Source organism: Scyliorhinus canicula, chromosome 4 (assembly GCF_902713615.1).
Source record: "Scyliorhinus canicula chromosome 4, sScyCan1.1, whole genome shotgun sequence".
Classification (NCBI taxonomy): Eukaryota; Metazoa; Chordata; class Chondrichthyes; order Carcharhiniformes; family Scyliorhinidae; genus Scyliorhinus; species Scyliorhinus canicula.
Window position 1 is genome coordinate 232,791,062 of NC_052149.1, and position 17,198 is coordinate 232,808,259.

The 17,198-nt window shown below is 52.0% G+C and overlaps 1 protein-coding gene across 1 annotated transcript in view; it reads right to left on the reverse strand.

The window, feature by feature from the left end:
- Positions 1–6: 6 nt before the first annotated feature.
- gemin5 (gem (nuclear organelle) associated protein 5) overlaps positions 7–17,198 on the reverse strand; it is a gene marked incomplete at its 3' end in the record, with an annotated part of 57,294 nt that continues 40,102 nt past the window's right edge. The window contains exons 16-24 of the mRNA XM_038796252.1: positions 15,867–16,100; positions 13,617–13,739; positions 12,584–12,706; positions 11,502–11,597; positions 9,198–9,335; positions 5,488–5,635; positions 3,561–3,680; positions 1,786–1,996; positions 7–234 (exon numbers count right to left, since the gene is read on the reverse strand). Of these exons, the coding sequence (XP_038652180.1) occupies positions 7–234; positions 1,786–1,996; positions 3,561–3,680; positions 5,488–5,635; positions 9,198–9,335; positions 11,502–11,597; positions 12,584–12,706; positions 13,617–13,739; positions 15,867–16,100 (1,421 nt within the window). The remainder of the gene's footprint in view (positions 235–1,785; positions 1,997–3,560; positions 3,681–5,487; positions 5,636–9,197; positions 9,336–11,501; positions 11,598–12,583; positions 12,707–13,616; positions 13,740–15,866; positions 16,101–17,198) is intronic.

The following is a 17,198-nucleotide window of genomic DNA, read 5'->3' on the forward strand; positions in this document are numbered from 1 at the left end:
TGGGTGCTCCGTCATCCTCAGCTGTTGGTGGGCGATCTTCAGTCTCTCCGCATTGTCCCCCGTGATGCCAAACTCACTTTGCCACACCGCAGTCACCGAGTTGATGAGGGGTTGGTCATTCAGCAAGGTCCAGTTGTGGTAACATGGTGTGTTCATGCTCTTCCACAGAACCAGATCCCGATTGGCAAGGTACCTGTACAGTAACTCGTACGTACACAGCACCAAGCGTTGCCCCTAGGCACAGAATGAGAACACGGTTACAGCTGGAACATGCATTCAGAACCTGGTGTTAGACATGGTGGGTGGGACAAAAGTGTGGGGGGGGGGGGGGTCACTCGGTGAAAACCAATCAGAGACACCCAGCTGGTGGTCAGTGACACACACACAGACACACGCGCGCGCACACACCACCCTTTAACAGCCTTTCTCTCATTCGAATCCTGGAGCTGCCTCTCTAACCACGTTGTTCCAGCATCTTCACCACAGTGACCGAGGTGGAAAACGTGCTGTGATCAATGCAATTCTTGTGAGGGGCTCAGTCGGTAGCATGTTCCTCCAAGTCAGACTGTTGTGGGTTCGAGTCCCGCTCCCGTACTGGAGCACAGCGATCTGGTCTGACACTCCCCCCTGCAGCACAGACAGAGTGCTGCTGTGTCGGAGGTGCTGGGAGTTGCAGACAAAAATAAAATCCAATGGGCACTATTGCGAAGAAGATCATCGCAGCCATCTATCCACTGGTGCTCTGACCAACAGTCATTCCTCATTCAACATAACCAATGTTCCCTCGCCATTGTCACATCGCTCTTTGTGGGATCTTGCTGTGCACACATCGGCTGCCCCGTTTCCTACATTACGGCAGCCGTCACACTTCACCAGCTGTGAAGCACTCCGGGACGTCCGATGGTTGTGAAAGGCTTTGTCTTCTGAGGAAAGGTTAGAACGGCTGAGCCTGTCGCCCTTGGAGTTTACCAGATTGGGCGGCAATCTTACTGAGGTGTACGAGATCCTGAGGGGACTTGACAGGGCAGGAAGCGGAGAGGATGTGTCCCCTTGTGGGATGGACTAGAACGGAGAGACGCGGTTTGAAAATAAGGGGGTCTCCCATTTAAGACGGAGATGAGGAAATTTGTTTCCTTGGAGGGTCGTGAGTCTGTGGAACTCTCTTCCCCAGGGAGGTGGAGGCGGGGTCACGGAATATTTTAAAGACTGAGTTGGATAAATTCTCAAGGGAGTCAAAAGAGGCTCAGTGGTTAGCACTGCTGCCTCACAGCGCCAGGGTTCGATTCCGTCCTCGGGTGGCGGTCTGTGTGGAGTCTGCACATCCTCCCCATGTCTGCGTGGGTTTCCTCCGGGTGCTCCCGTTTCCTCTCACAGTCCAAAGGTGTGCAGGTTAGGTGGGTTGGTCATGATCAATTGCCCCTTGGGTTAGGTGGGGTTAGAGGGATAGGGCCCAGGTAGGATCAGAGGTACGGTGTACACTCGATGTGCCGAATGGCCACATTCTGTACCGTTGTATTTCTATGATTATCAGAGGGAGGCAGAAAGGTAGAGTTGAGGCCACAATCAGTTCCGCCATGATCTTTATCAAATGGGGGAGGGAGCTCGAGGGTGTGAATGATCTTACTCCTGCTCCGACACCACACTCTACTGCCAATTCTTATGTTGTTCCTCCATCAACACAATACTCAGCTTTTTACACGCGGTCACGGGGAGTCCCCAGCTTCCTGGGGATCCGGGAGCCAAACAGCAAACACACCGAAGATCAACCCTCGCCCTCGTACTCACCAACAAACTCTCCTGTGGGCGCAAGACCTCCTGTGCCCCCAGCCAGTTGCGTAGAGACAGCAGGTCCAAGGCACATCTGGAGGAGAACAAGGAAGACAGTTCCTTCTCACCGACGATGGAAGCCACCTCTGCAGCAGTCTTCAGTGAAGCCGTGTCGCCCTTCTTGGCCAAGACCTTGGCCGCGTCGTACGGTGATTTGGACGTTAGATAGCTGGAAAATGGGAGGTGCAGGAATTGGCCAATGGCTGTTTACATTCACTCAAACCACGAGACCCCGGATTTCCCTCTTTCCCCAACACATTTAGGAATCAGTTCCTGCAGGGGTGGCCCATCCATCAGCTAGGTCCCCACCCCACCCACCCACCCACACACCGATTCCCTCCTCCCACCACCGACCCCCACCCCTACCCATTTTCACTGAGCTTGTTTCTAACACAGAAACAGGCCACTGGGTTACTGTTTCACACAGCCGCTCTGTCAGAGGAACTCCGCTCCAAGGTGGTCTGATCCACTGGGTCAGTCTTCATGTTCCACATGAACTCCCACTCCACTTCTCTAACCCGACCGCCATGTCCTTCTATTCCCTTCTCCCTCTTTAATTCCCCTTTATTACATCTGTAATATTCACCTCGGCCCCCCTGCACCCCTCCCCACTGGCCACCCTGCCCCCCCCCGCCCCACCTACCAAACCCCCCCCCCCCCGCTCAGCCACCCCGTTTGCTCGGCCAACCTGCCAGTCCTCAGCCTTCCATTCGGTAGAGGGAAAGAACGGTGGTCTGTTCAATGATGGGGAAACTCTGTCAGTTCCTTCTAATCCATCTGTTTTTGCACCTTAGACCAAAAGACCATAAGACATAGGAGTGGAAGTAAGGCCATTCGGCCCATCGAGTCCACTCCGCCATTCAATCATGGCTGATGGGCATTTCAACTCCACCTACCAGCATTCTCCCCGTAGCCCTTAATTCCTCGCGACATCAAGAATTTATCTATCTCTGCCTTGAAGCCATTTAGCGTCCCGGCCTCCACTGCACTCCGCGGCAATGAATTCCACAGGCCCTCCCCGTCTTTGTGACGTTCCCAAGTTCGGGCAAGACCACAACCAGGGACGTTTACGCTTTCCTCATGTTTCCCCCCTTTCACAGGAATATAGCAGCGTCTGACTGGGGGGAAATTCACGCTCTCTAAATGACACGCCAAACTCTTCCCACGGTCAGCACGGGTCTCGGCACCAAACCTGGCAACTTCCTGGTCAATCTGAAACCGGGCGGGACGTTGACCCAGGGCGCCAGTCAGAGAGTTCGACTGGAAGACCAGAAGGACAGAATTCTGCTTCATTCCACAGCCAGGTGGGGCCAGGGACGCCAACCCTCCAGGGATTAATGACCGATGTGAAATAATTGGCGTGAGTTAATTCCCTCTTCCACACCTCAGTTATGAAGATATTAGAAATTGAATTTACAAAAGGCTGTTTGATTGACAGTCAAGTATCATACAATCAGCTGATTGCTGGTTTTCCAATGGGGGGGTGACAATGACTGGGTCAGTGGAAACGAGGGCGTACTCTGGAGAGTTTCTTTACCGAGAGGAGAGGCTGGTTTAGCACAGTGGGCTAAACAGCTGGCTTGTAAAGGAGAACAAGGCCACCAACACGGGTTCAATTCCCGTACCAGCCTCCCCGAACAGGCGCCGGAATGTGGCGACTAGGGGCTTTTCACAGTAACTTCATTGAAGCCTACTCGTGACAATAAGCGATTATTATATAATATTATTATTACCACTTGGCTGCGATTGTGTAATGACCGTCTTTCTCCATGACGGAAGCACAGCTGGTGTAGAGCTCCTTCAGAAGAGGGTCATCGGGTTGTAGACGGGCTTTGGCGATGGCAATGGCCTCTCTGATTAAACAGAAACAATGTCACGTACAACAACAACTTGGCATTCATACAGCACCTTTAACGTGGTTAAGCATCCCAAGACACTCCACGGTGGCGCCAACAGACAAACTGTGACACAGAGGCAGGTGAAGGAGGTGTGGGGACCGGCGTTCAGAAGCTCGGTTGAAGAGATGGATTTTAAAAGGAGCACCTCTCCAGGGAAGGAGAAGGGAAGAGCGAGGGGCGAGGGGGTTTCGGGAGGGACTTGCAGAGCCTAGGGGGTAGGCAGCTGAAAACATGGTCGCCAATAGGGCAGCGATGAAAAACAGGGATGTTCAAGAAGTGAATTGGATGAGCACAGGTATCTCAGAGGTATATAATGATGGAGTAGATTACAGGGAGAAAAAACCCCACATAGAGATTTGAAAATAAAGATGAAAACTGTGGAGACATCACCAGGAATCAATGAACATTAGTGTGGGCACAATTGATGGATGAATGGGGTTTGACACAAGTTAGGACATAATTGTTCTCAACGTGTCCAGCGGGTTCGACTAGAAATATTGTTCAGAAGATTTGTTTCAGAACATGCGCCTGGAACTCCCAGGATTAATTGAAAATACATTGTCCACAGGATTTTTAAGGACATATTTCAGGTCATTCTGGAAAGGACGGGATGGGGTTAAAAATCGGGTCAGGCGGAAAGAAACCAAAATGACTTGCACACGACTGACAAAAATGTTCATTGGGCGCGAGAGACAAACAGACTCCTCAACAAGCAAAGGTTGCAGCGGGATGAGGAAGCATCGTTTTTTTGGGGGGGAAAACGCAAGGTTAACAGCCTTGGCTTTGTAACCAGCAGACCCTCAGTAACATGAGAATTGTTACAAACAGGGAGAGGGAAAGCAACAAGGCTTCAGGCGGAGGACCAGCGAACTGGGTAGACAGACAGAGGGATGACATTTAACGCAGAGAAATTATTCATTCACGGAGGAAGAATCAGGAAACGGCAAAATAAACCAGAAGCTCCGATTTTAAAAGCGGATGCAGGGAGAGAGAGAACTGGGGGCTGGGGAAACGGGTGACAGGATGGGATCAGATGGAGAAGCCCGCAGGATTCTTGTAAGTGGAGGTATAAGCAAGGAAGTTATGTTAAACCTCTTAACACTGGTTCAGCCCCATCGGGATATTGTGTCCAATTCTGGGGACTACACTTTAGCAGGCAAGGGAAAACTTAGGAAAGGGTGTGGAGAAGATTTTCCAGAATGGTTGGGGCTTCATTAATGTGGGGAGACTGGACAAACTGGGATTGTCTCCTTGGAGCATAGAAGGTTAAGCAGAGATTAGGGCAAGGTGTCAAAAATTACAAACAGTTTCTTTCAATTTAAACAAAACCCATTTCCTTCGTTTACGGAAAGGTGGCATGCGACTCCAGACCCAGAGCGATGTGGTTGACTCTTAACCGCCTTCTGAAATGGTGTGACAAGCCACTCGATACCAGGGCAACTAGGGACGGGCAAGGAATGCTGGCCTTCATTGCGGTACCAGTATCCCATGGATATTTAACGGAGAGGAAAAATAAATTATCCGTCGGGAACAAGCTGGGGGTTTGGGGCCAAATAGAGGCTTTCAGCAAAGGAAGAGGCCACGATTCTATGAAAGATGGTGTCTCGAATTGTGCAGACGGCGCTCAGTAATGCCAGCCTGCAGTTGGCACACAGCTGTTGACACTTGAACCCATGACTTGTGACACAGGGGCAAAAGCCACGTCCCGCACACCTACATCTAAACCCCCCCCATCCCAATTCAGACCCTGGCCCACTCCTACCGAAATAACTGGTGAGACTGGAGCACTTTCACAGCTTCATACACCTTGTGAATGGACAGGAGGTAAGTGGCAGCCTTAACATACTGTTCCTGGAAACACAGCTGTTTGCAAAAAGCTTCGATTGTCTTCATCCAAACCGCGTAGCCAGCTGGAATGAAGAAAGAGAATTGTTCAATATGGAGGAGAGTGCTGGAGAGTGTGAGAATGGAACTTTCCCAGTTCAAAGGACAGGTACAGCACGGGGTTAGATACAGAGTAAAGCTCCCACTACACTGTCCCCATCAAACATGACAGGTACAGCACGGGGTTAGATACAGAGTAAAGCTCCCACTACACTGTTCCCTTCAAACACTCCCAGGACAGGTACACCACAGGGTTAGATACAGAGTAAAGCTCCCTCTACACTGTCCCCATCAAACACTCCCAGGACAGGTACACAAGGCTTCAAAATTATGATAGGGGACGGATAGATGAGAATCTGTCCCACTTGACTTTACGCGAGATTGTTGCAGACTGTCGAGAGGGAGATAGTCTCACAGACACTCAAACCACGTCTGACAATTTGAAAAGTCTGGAATACAAAAGCTAGTCTCCGCAGCACGGTAGCACAGTGGTTAGCACTGCTGCCAACACCAGGGTCCCATCTGCACGTTCTCCCCGAGTCTGTGTGGGTTTCCTCCGGGTGCTCCAATTTCCTCCCACAAAAAGTCCCAAAATACGTGCTTGTTAGGTGAATTGGACATTCTGAATCTCTCTCTGTGTACCCGAACAGGCGCCGGAATGTGGCGAATAGGGGCTTTACACAGTAACTTCATTGCAGTGTTAAAGTAAGCCTACTTGTGACACTATATAAAGATTATATAAAAAAAGATTATAATGGTAACCAAGGAACTTTCGAATCGTCATAAAACCCGATCTGGTTCACAAGGAAATCTGCCACCCTAACCGGGTCTGGCCTACATGTGACTCCAGATTCGCAATAATGTGATAGACTCTTACATCGGAACATAGCAGCAGGAAACATTTGGCCCTATGAGCTGGATCCACCATTTACTCCATTTCCTATCTGTCCCTCATCTGCACCCAGAACGCACAACTCTCTAAACATCTACCTAACTCTGCCTTGAATAACTGAATGACCCAGCCTCCCACTACTCTCCAGAGAAGGAGATTCCACACCCCAATAACCCTTTGGGAAGAAATGTTTATGCTCATCTCAACCTTTGTTGTTTTTTTTTCAAATTTAGAGTAGCCAATTCATTTTTTTCCAATTAAGGGGCAATTTAGCGTGGCCAATCCACCTACCCTGCACATCTTTTGGGTTGTGGGGGTGAGACCCACGCAAACACGGGGAGAATGTGCAAACTCCACACGGACAGTGACCCAGAGCCGGGATCGAACCTGGGACCTCGGCGCCGTGAGGCAGCAGGGCTAACCCACTGCGCCACCATGCTGCCTATCTCAATCTTAATCTGTGTCCCCTAGTTCCTACATGGGATGAAGGGGTTGTCTTATGAACGATTCCTGGGCAATTCACCCTTTCCACAAACATTCAAACCCTCCACCACCGGCGAACAGTGGCAGCCGTCTGTACCATCTACAAGATGTGCTGCTGGAACTCGCTAAGGTTCCTTCGACAGCACCTTCCAAACCCACGACCACTGCCATCTAGAAGGACAAGAGCAGAAGATACCTGGGAACCCTGCCACCTGGAGGTTCCCCTCCAACTCACTCATCATCCTGACTTGGTATTACATCGCCATTCCTTCACTGTCGCTGGGTCAAAATCCTGAACTCCCTCCCTATCAGCACTATGGGTGTACATACACCACATGGACTGCAGCGGTTCAAGAAGTCATCTCACCACCATCTTCTCAAGGGCAACTAGGAATGGGCACCAAATGCTGGTCTAGCCAGCAACGCCCACATCCCGTCAATGAATAAAAAGGAAATCTACCAAATTCTTGTACAAGACTCTTACCTGCCCTCTGAAATGGTAGAATGATTACCAGACAGGAGGAGGCCACTGAATCGGTGCTCTGCAAGCGCAACTTCACCTTCAGTTACAAAAACTGTGGGGAAGCTGTTGAACACAGCCCACTGGGCAGCCAGTCATTGGAAATAAATGTCTGTTTTGGAGTTGCAAACACAGAGGGGAAGACGAGAATGAGCTCGGAAGAACAACATCCCCCCCCCCCTGCCCAAACCTCCAGTCGAAGCTTCATCACCCAAGCTCGGATGAAGAGTGAGCTCGCTGGGTGGATGGCCAGAACCTGCAAAACCCATAGCCTGCCAGGATCAGAGAGATTTTTTGTTTCTTTATTCTGTCACGGAATGTGGGCATCACTCCCAGCGTTTGTTGCCCACCCCTAATTGCCCCCGAACTGTGTGGCTTGCTTGGCCATTTCAGGGAGCAGGTAAGAGTTGGCCACATCGCTGTGGGTCTGGAGTCACGTGTAGGCCAGACCGGGTAAGGGCGGCAGATTTCCTTCCCTAAGCGACATGAGTGAACCAGCTAGCCTTTTACAACAATCGATTCATGGACTAGACTAGGTTTACATTTCAGGTTTGTTCACTGAATTTAAATTTCACCGTCTGCCCTGGCGGGAATTCAGCCCCGGTTCCCAGAGCTGTAGCCTGGGTCTCTGGGTTACTGGGCCAGTGATATTGCGACAAAACACGGTCCGACTCAAGTGGAGAAGATTGAAAGAAAAGGAGCGAGTTGGGTTAACAGAGAGAAGTTGAAGCGGAGCATTGAGAATCTGCAGGATGGGTTCAGCCAGCTGCTGCTGCTGCTTCCTTGTTGAAGTTCGTGCTCGGCATTTCGAGAGTCAGCTAATGACTCTCACCAACTTTGACAGATGCACCATTAAAAGCATTCTTCCTGGTTGTATCACAGCTTGGTATGGAGCCTGCTCTGCCCAAGACCGCAGGAAACTACAAAAGGTTGTGAATGTAGCCCAGTCCATCACGCAAACCAGCCTCATTGACTCTATCTATAATTCCCGCTGCCTCAGAAAAGCAAGCAGCATAATTAAGGACCCCATGCACCCCGGACATACTCTCTCCCACACCTCCTTCCGTCAGGAAAAAGATACCAAAGTTTGAGGTCGCATACCAACCGACTCAAGAACAGCTTCTTCCCTACTGCCATCAGACTTTTGAATGGACCTACCTCGTATTAAGTTGATCTTTTCTCTACACCCGAGTTATGACTGTAACATTATATTCTGCAGTCGTTCCTTCCTACTGTATGCACGGTATGCATTGTTTGTACAGCATGCAAGAAACAATACTTTTCACTGTATACTAATACATGTGACAATAATAAATCAAATCAAAATGTGGGCATCGTCCATCCTTAAAAACCCTCGAGAAGCTAACAGTGAGCTGCCTTCCTGAACCGCTGGAGTCCATGTGCTGTGGGTACACCTACAAGAGGAACGGCGATATATTTCCAGGCTGGGATGGTGGGCGACTTGGGAGGGGAACCTCCGGGTGGTGGGGTTCCCAGGTACCTGCTGCCCTGGTCCTTCTAGACGGGAGAGGTTGTGGGTTTGGAAGGTGTTGTCCGCAGAGCCTTGTTGAGTGGCTGCAATGCAGCTTGTAGGCGGTACTCGGGGCTAGCACTGTGCGCCGGTGCAGGGAGTGAATGGTGAAGCAGAGAGGCTCCGAGTACCGGTAAAAGCAGACCGGACAAGGAAACTTACCCATGGGCGCCATGGCAACTAAAGTGTCATTCAGCTCCCGCCTCTCAGTGGCCATCTCCAACGCCCCTCTCACATCACCTTTCCACAACATAAGCTGGTAACAAATCTCGGGGTGCCCGGCTTCCAGATGATTCTGGCCTGTAAAATAGCACAAAGCAAACACACTGGGTATTAAAATTGAAGCAAGAAATAAAGGCCACTTTTATAAAATAATCTCATCAGTGCATTTTGTCTGCCCTCTGCGAGACCAGAGGAGGTATTCCCGATATTAGGGATATGGGGACAGGGTGGGAAAATGGAATTGAGGTGGAAGGTCAGCCATGAGCCACAGCAAAGCAGGCTCAAGGGGCCGAATGGTTAGTTCCTGCTCCTGTTTCCTATGTTTCAGTCAGGGTTGGAACTTTATAGGACCTTTGGCGACAGAGTCAGAGGCAGGAAGGCTCCAAAATGTCGTCGCCTTCCCTCTGCCTTCCTGTGCCAGCGGCAGATTACCCCCCCACGCAGAGTCCAACTGTGCCACTCAAGCAGCAATTGAGGCCCTCTTCCCCACCCTGCTGCCACTTTACCAGAGTAGGGGGTTATCTCCGCATTGTGGGGAGACCCCAGGTGGGTCCAGGAGTTGGGGGCAGTGGAGGGGGGAGGCTAACTTTGGGCACATTGGCCTTCATAATGGATTCAGTGTGTCCAGAGCCAGCTGTTGTGCGAGTGCCTGTGTCTTCCAGCTGCAGTTCCTGCAATGGCCACCACTGGTAGTGGCGCTGCGGAGGCACCAGCCTCCTGACTGGATGGACATGGCTACTGCGGCCCGGCTGTGGCTACTGCGGCCCGGCTGTGGCTACTGCGGCCCGGCTGTGGCTACTGCGGCCCGGCTGTGGCTACTGCGGCCCGGCTGTGGCTACTGCGGCCCGGCTGTGGCTACTGCGGCCCGGCTGTGGCTACTGCCGCCCGGCTGTGGCTACTGCCGCCCGGCTGTGGCTACTGCGGCCCGGCTGTGGCTACTGCGGCCCGGCTGTGGCTACTGCCGCCCGGCTGTGGCTACTGCCGCCCGGCTGTGGCTACTGCCGCCCGGCTGTGGCTACTGCCGCCCGGCTGTGGCTACTGCCGCCCGGCTGTGGCTACTGCCGCCCGGCTGTGGCTACTGCCGCCCGGCTGTGGCTACTGCCGCCCGGCTGTGGCTACTGCCGCCCGGCTGTGGCTACTGCCGCCCGGCTGTGGCTACTGCCGCCCGGCTGTGGCTACTGCCGCCCGGCTGTGGCTACTGCCGCCCGGCTGTGGCTACTGCCGCCCGGCTGTGGCTACTGCCGCCCGGCTGTGGCTACCCAACTGGCTGCCACTGGTAAAGCACGGCCTCAGGTATCGCTGGCCACCAAAGTTGGGGGGGGGGGGGGCAAAGAGTCACCTCTCACCTTTGCCTCTGGGGGTGGCTACCCTCTGGGAAACCCTGTCTTGTATCGGACAAGCCTCCATTATGTCTGCGCATCTCCAAATCCAGTCTCCTGCACATCCTGAATTTCCATCACTCACCTGGGAGCCCTGCCCGAGTCCCACGTTCTGGAATTCCCACCATGGGCCTCGCTCTCCTCTACTTACACAGTCATTTCCATTCAAGGCTTCTGTCCCCTGTCCTCATGTCGTGTGTTCTCATGCAGACGGCTCAGCGGGAGCACAGACGGGTCTGATGCAGACGGCTCAGCGGGAGCGCAGACGGGTCTGATGCAGACGGCTCAGCGGGAGCGCAGACGGGTCTGATGCAGACGGCTCAGCGGGAGCGCAGACGGCTCAGCGGGAGCGCAGACGGGTCTGGTGCAGACGGCTCAGCGGGAGCGCAGACGGGTCTGGTGCAGACGGCTCAGCGGGAGCGCAGACGGGTCTGGTGCAGACGGCTCAGCGGGAGCGCAGACGGGTCTCGTGCAGACGGCTCAGCGGTAGCGCAGACGGGTCTCGTGCAGACGGCTCAGCGGGAGCGCAGACGGGTCTCGTGCAGACGGCTCAGCGGGAGCGCAGACGGGTCTCGTGCAGACGGGTCTCGTGCAGACGGGTCTGGCGCAGACGGGTCTGGCGCAGACGGGTCTGGCGCAGACGGGTCTGGCGCAGACGGGTCTGGCGCAGACGGGTCTGGCGCAGACGGGTCTGGCGCAGACGGGTCTGGCGCAGACGGGTCTGGCGCAGACGGCTCAGCGGGAGCGCAGACGGGTCTGGTGCAGACGGCTCAGCGGGAGCGCAGACAAGGGACTGCTCTGTTGCAGGCGGCTCAGCGGGAGCGCAGGCGAGGGACTGCTCTGATGCAGACGTCTCGGGCCTTACCTTCCTCTTCAAACATCCTGTACAAAGCCGGTCTGTCCACAAAGAGACCCAACTGGATTTCCTCCTGTGACCCCGGCCGGCTCTGGCCCACACTCTCTGCATTGACAAAACGGAAAGCAGTTATAGAGAAAACCTTCCATTCACAACAAGCAATCACACAAACCGAGGGGTACGCACGTATCGTGGTTATGGTCTGGACCATTGATGCAGAAACACAAGTTCAATCTTAACATGGCATCTGGGGAATTCAGTCAATGAAATAAATCTGGAATAAAACCCCATCTGGTTCACTAATGCCCTTTAGGGAAGGAAATCTGCCGTCCTTACCCGGTCTGGCCTACACGTGACTCCAGACCCACAGTTACCGGGTATGGATTTCATTCCCTAAAAAGGACATTACTGAACCAGATTGGGTTTTTGGAGGATGTGGGGGTCCTCGAGAGAATTACTGAGATGGTTCCTGAGATAAGGGATTTTAGAGGCAAGATTAGGTTGGAGGAGCTGGGGTTATGGTACTTGGGGAGGGGGAGATTATTACAGTTTTCGGGAAGATCGCCCCTGTTTGGAGATGGTAGAAGCTCTGGGTGGACACAGACTGAAGGGATACGGGGGAGATGCGCAAAGAAACCTTTTTGTTTCTGCAACGTGAGGTAATGTCCCTGAACCCGCTGTCCACGAAGGTGACGGCAGGGACGGTGGATGATTTCAAAAGGAAATTGGATGGGCCCCTTGAGGGAAATGCGTGCAGCACCGTGGGAATCGAGCAGGAAATGGATTGCTCTGCAGAGAGCTAGCACGACCCTGATGGGCTGAATGGCCTCCCAGTATCCCGGCCGATACTTATCTCGCAACCAACACGTCAAAAAACCCCCAGATTATCTGGTCATTATCGCACGCTGATGGCGGGATCTTGCCATGCACAAACTGGAGGCCCTGTTTCCAACATTACAACAGTGAGTACACTTGAGAGGGTAGCTGTGAAGGGCTCGGGGGTGTTTTGGGAGGGCGAGTGGTGCTATCTCAATGCAAACCGTTCCCTTCGGTGCTCAGAATGCCATGGGCTCCTGCTGTGGTTGGCTCACCTTTGGAGTAGAGGATGTTAGCGAGGTTCACGCAGTCCGAGTGGAGTTCGTCCTTCGATCGGTGGTCGTTGACCGTACTGAGTGGGAGGGCCGATCGTCCTTTCTTCTTCCTCATTGCCGCCTCTGCAACACAAGGAACCACCTCAAACACTCGTCTGGCCGTTGCTCATGTGAAGGACCTTGGGGACCGTTTACATTGAAGTCACAGATTGGTGGACCAAACATTCAAGCATTGTAAATACCGTGCAACTAAATTGCTGTGCTGATGTACAACAGGACTGATCTTTCCAGGGATGTTACAGCAGTAAACTAAAAAGGATGCGCGTGGCGCTATACAAATCCAAATTCTTTTTAATTGCATTGCCACATAGACAGCTGGTAGATTCTGGGCCCAGCAACTGGTTTGTTCATTTTAAGCAAGTGGAACGGTGGTCGGCATTCCTACCGGTGCAGCACAAACCCCAGGTTCAAGTCCCACTTCAGGGATGGGTGGCCACAGGAGAGGGCTGGTCAAACCGGTGAATCGTTCCGATACGCCTGACGGCAGGCGGTGAGAGTTCCCTGGTCAGCTACACTGTCGAAGGCGGCTGCAGATCGCTGCAGTGCTTCGGGCAAGAGGTCTGTGGGCCAATCGGAGGTCCACGGTCGGCAACACCCTCTTCGGGCGCTGTGTCGGCAGCAGGAAGCACCATTTCAGATTTGAAGGGGTTAACCTCACGCTGTTGCTTGGGGGGGGGGGTGGGGGAATGTGATACATGTGATGTTACGGTATGGGGGGAATTGTGGGTGTTATGGGGCTGTTAGTTGCATATTACTGCTTTTTGCTATACTTTTTGTTATATTTTCTGCAAAAAATTCCAATAAAAAAATTTAAAAAAAAAAAAAAAAAAAAACCTCACGCTGTTGCAGTGAGGTGGGGGGGGGGGGGGGGGGGGGGAAGAGGTGAGCGCCCCACAGGGATGAGCACAAACCTCACAACAAGCCTCAGCCAAACAAGAGATTTACCCCCACTCTCTCTCTCTCTCTCTCTTACCTGCTCTCTCTCTCTCTCTCTTATCTTTCAGTCTCTCCTTCCTCACCGGAGGAGTTTGGCTTCTTGCTGTTGTTGGGGTGCTGGGACCCATGATCTCCTGTGGCCTGGGCTCCTCCAGTGGTTCTGCCAGGAAGGAATGAGGGTGGGGAAAAGAAAAAAAGACAGAGAGAGAGAGAGAGAGAGAGACAGACAGAGACAGAGACAGAGAGAGACACACACACACAGAGACAGAGACAGAGACAGAGAGAGAGAGAGAGAGAGAGAGAGAGACACAGAGACAGACACAGAGACACACAGAGAGACACAGAGACACACAGAGAGACACAGAGACACACAGAGAGACACAGAGACAGAGAGAGACACAGAGACAGAGAGAGACACAGACAGAGACACAGACAGAGAGAGAGACACAGACAGAGAGAGAGACACAGACAGAGAGAGAGACACAGACAGAGAGAGAGACACAGACAGAGAGAGAGACACAGACAGACAGACACACACACACACACACACACAGAAAGACACACACAGATAGAGAGAGACACACACAGACAGACACACACACAAAGACAGAGATAGAGACACACACACACAAAGAAAGACACACACACACACACACAGACACACACACACAGAGACGTCAATTTTACATTTCAATGACAATAATGTATATTTACATCATCATAGAACCACAGAATCCCTACAGTGCCAAAGGTCGTTCGGCCCATCGAGCCTGTACCAACATTTCGAAAGACCACCCTGCTTCAGCCCAATCTCCTGTCCTTTCCCTGTAACCCCATCCAACCTTTGGACACTAAAGGGACAATTTAGCGTGACCAATCCACCTAAGCTGCACATCTTTGGACTGTGGGAGGAAACCGGAGCACCTGAAGGAAACCCACGCTGACACGGGGGGAACGTGCAGACTCCGCACACTATACACACACACAGTTGCTCAAGGTTGGAATCAAACACGGGTTCCTAGCGCTGTGAGGCAGCAGTGCTAACCACTGTGTCACAGCGTAAGGTAAGTTTAAAACATTCCCAAGGTGTCTTAACAGGAGCAAACAAAATATGGTACTCAGTCATGTGAGGAGATATTTGAATAGTTGACCAAAGCTCAGGACAAAGGGGCACGTTTTGGCTGATAGGAGAAGAGGTGGATAGTGGAGGGTTTACAGGGGGGGGGGGGTTCCAGAGTCTGGGCGGCTAGGAGCATGGCCACCAATTGGGTAGAAATTAAAATCCGGCACATTCAAAAGTTGCAGAACTGAAGGAGATCTCGGAGAATCTACACCCACATCAAAAACCTCTGTCCATCTGCAAAAGCCATTGTAAAATTTGACTTCCTGTTACTCATTTTGTCACGAGTTTACATCCAATTCACTGAAGCTTATGTCCACATTCAGAATTTGATCGATGTAAATTGTACCATCTGACCTCTGCATACCTGGGAATCACAAAAAAACTTTCTGAAATTCTTTTCTTTTGTGGTTTTCTCCACCAGTAACTGAAATTTCTAACGTCCAAAATAAATGTAAAAACGTGACATGTTCCACAATAATTCACTGATTAAAGTCTATCCACCAAATTGTCGTTTATCCCTCTCCAACTGCATTCCAATGTCTCCCCCCCCCCCCCCCCCCCCCCTCCAGCATTTGTTGCCCATCCCTAATTGCCCTTGAACTCAGCATCTTGTTGGGCCATTTCAGAGAGGCAGTAAAGAGTCAACCATATTGTTCTGGGTCTGGAGTCACATGTAGGCCAGACCGGGTAAGGACAGCAGGTTTCCTTCCCTAAAGGGCATTAGCGAACCAGATGTTTTTTTTCTCAAAAAACGACAATCGATGATAGTTTCAGGGTCACCGTTACAGGGTCACAGGGTCACCGTTACAAGGTCACAGGGTCACCGTTACACCAGGGGCTGCAGTGGGATTTGGACCCATGTCCGAGAACACGAGCCTGGGATTCTGGATTACCACAAAACCCTTGTGCCCACCTCTCCTGCCAAATGCCGCCCGTGGGAGCAGACTGCGACGGGCGAACCAAGGTCCCAAAGACCGCACCCCTGACTGTGCAGCACCCCCTCAGTACTAACCCTGGGGAATAATCAGCATGGGATTACAAGGGTCTCCAGTCGCTGGGGTGGGATTTGAAGCCAGCTGCCCGAGGAGACGACAGTGTTCCCCCATTGGACCATGGCCAACGTCGCAAGGGATGGGAGAACGCAAAAAAAATCTAAAATGGTACCTGGGGTTTGAGAGATACCGTTGACCAGTTTGGGCGTTTCGGCCTCGTTCCGACAGTCTTCCTCCTCCTCACGATCAGCATCACCGTTTCTGCTGCTTGCCACCTTCGGGGTCGAACTCTCTGCATTCCCTTCCTCCTGCCCCCCACTCCCTTTCTCGTTTCTCTTCTTGACCTTTTTAGATTTGAGTTTGGAACAGTTGGCCCTTTTCTTGTCCATCTCCACCGCCTTTTTTCCTGATTTGAAAAAGAACATTTGGTATTCCTCCACCCGACATAGGAACAGCAATAGGCCATTCAGCCCCTCGAGCCTGTCCTGCCATTCAATGAGATCATGGCTGATGTGTAACTCCATTTACCTGCCTTTGGCCTGTACCCCTTAATATCTTTGCTTCACAAAAATCTATCTCAGATTTAAAATTAACAACCGATCTCGCTTCGACTGCTGTTTGTGGGAGAGAGTTCCAAACCTCTAGCACCCTTTGAGCGACAAAGTTCTTCCCGACATCTCTCCTGAACGGCCTAAAAATTAGAGCCTAATTTTTAGACTCTGCCCCCGAGTTTTAGAATCTCCAACCAGTGGAAAGTGTTTTTATTTACCTACCCTGTCTTTCCCTGTTAATATCTTGGAAGGCTTCGATCAGACCATAAGACATAGGAGCAGAATTAAGCTATTCGGCCCATCGAGTCTGCTCCGCCATTCAATCATGGCTGTTACGTTTCCCATCCCCATTCTCCTGCATTCTCCCCATGACCCCCGATCACATTACTAATCCAAGAATCCGATCACCCCTTAACCTTCTAAATTCTAGCAAAAACAGGCCTAATTTGGGTAATCTCACCCTCAACCCTGTTGAGTAAAAGCATCAAAATTAGCCACTGACCGAAGCACTGCTCAGCCGCGGGTCATGTCCGCAACGTCTAGACCAACGCTTGGGAACAGGAAGTGGTCACTGAGCCCCCCCCCAAAACCAGCCCTGCCATTCAATCAGTCGTGACTGATCTCCATTTCTCCGTCTTCCCTCCGTATCCCTCGCCGATCAAAAAAGTGTCGGCCTCGCTCTTGAAAGTTCCAATTATCTCTCCAGCAGTCTCGGAATTTGGGGAGGGGTAAAAGCAAATTCCAGATTTCTACTTCTTTACGAGAAGTCGGTAAAGTGTTTCCCCGAGTTCACTCCTGAATAGCTTGGCGATAATTGCAAGATTACTGGGCTGCACTGTGAAGTCATCGCCTCCGATCCACACGGGGGGTCCGCGTCAAACACTCAAACTAGGAGCAGGAGGCGGCTACCTGGCCCCTCGAACCAGCTCCACCATTCAATAAGGTCACGGCTG